Source organism: Scomber japonicus, chromosome 22 (genome assembly GCF_027409825.1).
Source record: "Scomber japonicus isolate fScoJap1 chromosome 22, fScoJap1.pri, whole genome shotgun sequence".
Classification (NCBI taxonomy): domain Eukaryota; kingdom Metazoa; phylum Chordata; class Actinopteri; order Scombriformes; family Scombridae; genus Scomber; species Scomber japonicus.
This window is the reverse complement of record NC_070599.1, coordinates 25171318-25174315: the sequence shown is the minus strand read 5'-3', so window position 1 is coordinate 25174315 and position 2998 is coordinate 25171318. Positions and strand designations below refer to the sequence as shown.

The window sequence follows — 2998 nt, the reverse complement described above, 5'->3', positions numbered from 1 at the left end:
ATTATGCGCTTCAACCATTTGAATGAATGATGTCAAACCAACTGTATAACATACAGACTAATATCCCTCATGTGCCACAAGGCTTATTTTTCAAATATATCTTTTCGTCATTTTTTTACAATTACAATAAAAAAATAACCTTACTACCACTCCAGTTTTAAAACTTGTGTCAGGAAATCTGACAAAAAATCTCAATAAGAACATCTTGAGAGTGATTGCTGCAAAAGTGCAGAAAAGCAGCAGTTGTTATACAGTTGGTTTGACATCATTCACTCAAATGGAATGAATATTAAACTAACTTAATGCCTCTTGAAAATCTGTACCTTTCGTATATAATGTCATCAAAAGGATTGCATCTATCTCTCGAAACTCTTGCTCTCCTAAGCGCTCCTCTCACGATTCGCACACCAATGTTGACAGGATCTTTTAAGAATGGCCAGGGCATTTTACAAGAGAACTGATTGGTCAGGAGGTGGTGCTTTTATACTCATTGATCTCTTATCCAGAACATAACCTGCTCCAGAGCAGGTTAGCCGTTAAGCATAAGTTACCATGGTGATTTACCCCGGTAAAAAGTGAACCAGCGTCTTGGGGTTAACCCTGAGGGTTAACCCTGACGATTACCTTGATAAGAGAAAATCCAGCTTTGTAGTACAGACCTCAGGTGGGCATGTAGGTTTCTGTGAGTGTCAATAAAGCTTACAATGAAGTTTCCTTTGATAAATCAAGATTACTTTTATTTATATGTTGTGGTATAGGCCCTGGCTATATGCCCTGGTTTTCACCTTGCTTTGAATGTTGGGATGTCATCTCAATGTTTGTGGAGCTGGACACATTATACATTTGCATTTTAAAATCTCAGCATCAATGTGTCTTTAAACACACATACCTCACCACCAGTTAACTCTGATTTTACTGCATAAAATGTAACTTCCTGTAAGATGTGTGCCAGTACAGCAATCCTGTGTTTGGTAATCTAATTACAGAGAAAAGAACTGTAGAGTTTTTGTTTTTGTGTGTTGTTGAATTTGCAAAGTGGCACAGTGCTGAATTGTTATCTGAAAATAGTTTTAAAGAAACAACAATGTGGTAAGGGTTTTTTTCAGGTTCCTTTAAATGTATTTCTGTTTTAGCTTCACACATTTATTTGTACAACTAATAAACAGGAAGAGGAGGGTCTCACCTATATTTAAGTTCAAGTGAATTTCAGTCTGATACTCAGACAGTCAGCAGCATGACATCATGGACGTTTCCTCATAGTACTCCCTGACATCTGGAAGCACACTGCAGTGGAAAATCTCTGGAGTTCAACTCTAAATATTTGACATAAATGTCTCCCATTTTTTTGTCAGTCATTACTGATTTGTTCAGTATTAATAGACATGCATTTTCACCTCACCTTAACTGCTTTCAGGTACTTAAACATAACAGGAAACTGTTCATCTTTAAATGATTGAAATACCAGGAGCAGATACAGATGAGATAACTGAATTTATTGACAGTGGATATTTTGCAGAAAGGTTCAGTATCAACATTTAATTGGCAGTGGTTTATAGATAAATGTATTAAATTGTGTTAATATAAAGTATTTACAACATAAAGTAATCAAGCCTGTATTACATTTCCTCTTCAACACATTTCCTCCTGTATAATCAGTTATATATGAAGACAGGGTTATAAAACATCTTAACATGTACTGAGCACAAGAAGACTATTTAAGTTACTACAACCAGCAATCAAGAACAAATGAAACTGAACCAAACCAGATTAGACAATAAAATAATGAATAATTTTTGAATGATATATGTTTTTTATTATCTGCACATTTTGTGATTATTTGCTATACTCTGTTCTTCGCTCATCCACCAGCTCAAACCCTTGATTGTCGTATCCTGTAGTTTCTTGTACTTGGGCACTACTGACTAAAACATCTATTTTCTGCAGCATCTGCTCCACATTCAGAATTAGTTTCTCCCAGTTTGTCTTTTGTTCGTCTAGTTTCCATTTGACTTCAGTTAGATTTTCTTTTTCTGTTAACAATCCCCCTTTATCAGTCTTTTTATTCTCAGCCTCAGTTATTTTGTTCTCCACTGACAGAAGTTTCTGCTTGTTCTCCTCCTTCTTTTTCTCCACCTCCTTCAGTTGCACCTTCATTTGATCTTTCAGCTTCTCAAGTGTCTGTTTCTGTTCCTTTAGTCCATCAACCATGTCGGCATTCCTCTTTAACTTTTCCACCAGTTGAGCTTTCTGGTTCTCAAGTGTCTGTTTCTGTTCATTTAGTCCATCAACCATGTCGGCTTTCTGCTGTAACTTTTCTTCCAAATCTGTCACAGGTTCACAACAGTAGCATTTTAAAGCATTTTACTGTAACTGCACAAAACATTCAGGACATTTTGAGCTTATTCAACATTCAGCATCATTTACCTCCACTTGACAGAGTTTGCTGGTCTATAAATAACACTTGAACTCATGGTGCAGGAGCAATAAATGATAATAATGATACCACACACACATTCTTATGTCTGAGCACCTCCGGACATTTTTTTATTTCACTCACTCTCTCTCTCTCACAAACACACACACACACACACACACACACACACACACACACACACACACACACACACACACACACACACACACACACTACAGCAACATGATCACTTCAATCTCATTTTTTGTGTTTGACTCACCCAAAATAATGTCATCCTTTTCCTTTATCCGCCTCATCAACTCTGTATTTATAATTAAAGACAATGAAGCATAAAATAAAAGTATTTTCAAGCAGGGAGAGGCTGGCTTTGGTCTTGTAGTAATCCTTTCTTTATACACATTGAGACATAACTCACAGCTCTTAACGTGTATTGTTAATGATATGTAGGCTTTCATGATTCATTACAACACAAACTACATTGTAAGGTTACCTCAGATCACAGAATACTAATCCTGTCTATGTCTATTAAGTTAATATACTTAATTGTTTTACATTAAAACAGAC

At 36.0% G+C, this 2998-nt stretch overlaps 1 protein-coding gene across 1 annotated transcript; it reads right to left on the bottom strand.

The window, feature by feature from the left end:
* Window positions 1-1833: 1833 nt before the first annotated feature.
* LOC128383604 (polyamine-modulated factor 1-binding protein 1-like) lies at window positions 1834-2737 on the bottom strand. The gene is made up of 2 exons (XM_053343200.1): window positions 2694-2737; window positions 1834-2324 (listed from the first exon to the last, which is right to left on the bottom strand). Exons 1-2 carry the CDS (start codon window positions 2728-2730, stop codon window positions 1834-1836), a joined length of 528 nt encoding a protein of 175 aa, XP_053199175.1. The 5' UTR covers window positions 2731-2737.
* Window positions 2738-2998: the final 261 nt, after the last annotated feature.